Raw genomic sequence first — 1982 nt, 5'->3', positions numbered from 1 at the left:
GAGCTGCTGCTGGGTCTGGCCCTGTCCAGGCAACCAGTGATACTGACATCACTGGTTGCCAGGAGCTCAGCAGACGCCAAGACGCCAAGACGCCAGCTACCTTATTATAGCGACGGCTCTGGATGCGCCAAATAATTTGAAGGGGTTGAAAAGAAAGATGCATCTAGATGCACCAATTGTAAAACAAATCTCAAATGTGACTTTTCCAACTAAAATCTCACAATCTGCACCAAATAAATAATGGTTCAGAGTTTGTCAACATTTAGTGCAATGGAGGTGTACATGAGGATCATGGCGCAAGACAGTTACACATTCTACTATGCACCAAATAAACTTGATGCACTCCAGGAATTGACAGCCCACCCTCATGACAGCTTTGAACAATACAATATATGCATACTTGGAGTGTCCGAATCGACTTTACTGGCTCAGACAATTTCTGACACTATCTGCTGTAGACTAATACAGCTGCCCTCATGGAGGTGTTTTGTGCCCCATGGTGGTGTTTTGTGCCCCCCAGCAGGCAATTGGTTTGGGCTTCCTCTATTGCTTTTCTATTTTTCCTTTTTCTCTTCTTTTCTCACTGCTGGTTACCTATTTTTCCCTCTCCACGTATCTATCATCTTTCATCTCTTCCCTTATCGGAGTAAAAAAGGTCATTCAGGTTCAGGGACCACTGTCCTCTTCTGATCCTGCTGCATCCCTTATTACTGAATGTGTCATGTCAGATTTTGCTGATACTGTTCACATGGCATATACTGCTTGTATCTGGTGATCATTTTCACCCCTTCTTTGTACCTGTTTTTCAATGTGATAAAAACCAAATAAACTTGTATTATTTCAAATTAGCTATGGGTGCATTCACAGCAAAGGAAATCTCAAGTCAATGGAGGGTCCGTTGACTTGAAGTTGCACCTTTCAATTTCCTTCCAATCCATTGAGCTGCAATCTGTTTAACGGATGCTAATGGAAGGACATTGAAAAATGAATGGGTTTGAATGGGGCTAGTTCACACCGGATTTGTTGCGTTACATTGCGCTGAAAAAAAGTAGTGCATGTTATACTTTTTTTGTTCAGAACAACGCAACATGTGCATCTTACTTATTTCTGAATAAAACCAAAGTCAAAAATTCACTGGACATTTATTTCAAGCAATAAACCTCAGCTGTCATCTTTGTAATATACATATAACATATTAATCTAAAAATTGTAATGTAATAATCTAAAACCTTGTAATGTTTAACTTAAATATATACGTTTAACATAAACACATATATACTGTAGATATATGTATATATCTACAATATATATAAAATGCTTGATTGTGTTTCTGAGAGCATCGGTTGGCTTCTCACTTCTTTTTACGACAAGTTACACCTAAATTTGTAGGATAGTTTTCATTTTTCGAATTGATTTTCTTTAAAGAAAATGGCAAACAGAAGAAAAAAAATGGACTTCTTACCTGCACTCCCACTCATCTCTAGGTAGGTTTAGTTTCAAGTAGCAAGTCAAAGGTAGAACAGCAAAGGTTTCTGAGCACAGTATATGGCCAGCACTGACTATTATATCACAGGGCACACAGTGACACGCCCCATACAGGCGTTGGCAGCAAGGTATATGGCCTATGGTATCAACCCTGTTTTTCTCAGCAATAATAAAGACAAGCCACAGATAGGACGTGAACGGTTCATGAATAGACTGCGGTAGAAATATATATACTTATGAGGGTGTGGATGAATGTGTGTTTACTAATACGACGGCCTTGTGCACAGTCAAGTCTCAGCTATGAGCCCTTAAAGGGAAAGCGATGTGCATTTTCAATAAGCAGATATTTCACTTATTATTACAGTATTTAGCTTTTTCACATGCTGGCTATTTTCACTATCAAACAATTTTTATAATATTAATTAACAGAAACAGGGATAACATCACACAAATAGAGGTATAAGAAAAACATCGGCATTGCCCAAAAGATAAAAATG

At 38.4% G+C, this 1982-nt stretch overlaps 1 protein-coding gene across 1 annotated transcript in view; it reads right to left on the bottom strand.

Annotated features, from left to right (window-relative positions):
- The window catches only part of LOC108785750 (actin-like protein 6A), a 26727-nt gene extending 25249 nt beyond the window's left edge, over positions 1–1478 (bottom strand). The window contains exon 1 of the mRNA XM_018554888.1: positions 1463–1478. Within this exon, the coding sequence (XP_018410390.1) occupies positions 1463–1478 (16 nt within the window). The remainder of the gene's footprint in view (positions 1–1462) is intronic.
- Between the last annotated feature and the right edge of the window lie 504 nt (positions 1479–1982).

The sequence above is a fragment of the Nanorana parkeri genome, unplaced genomic scaffold (assembly GCF_000935625.1).
Source record: "Nanorana parkeri isolate BGI_ZX_2015 unplaced genomic scaffold, ASM93562v1 scaffold177, whole genome shotgun sequence".
Taxonomy (NCBI): Eukaryota; Metazoa; Chordata; class Amphibia; order Anura; family Dicroglossidae; genus Nanorana; species Nanorana parkeri.
This window is presented reverse-complemented; position numbering and strand designations above follow the sequence as displayed.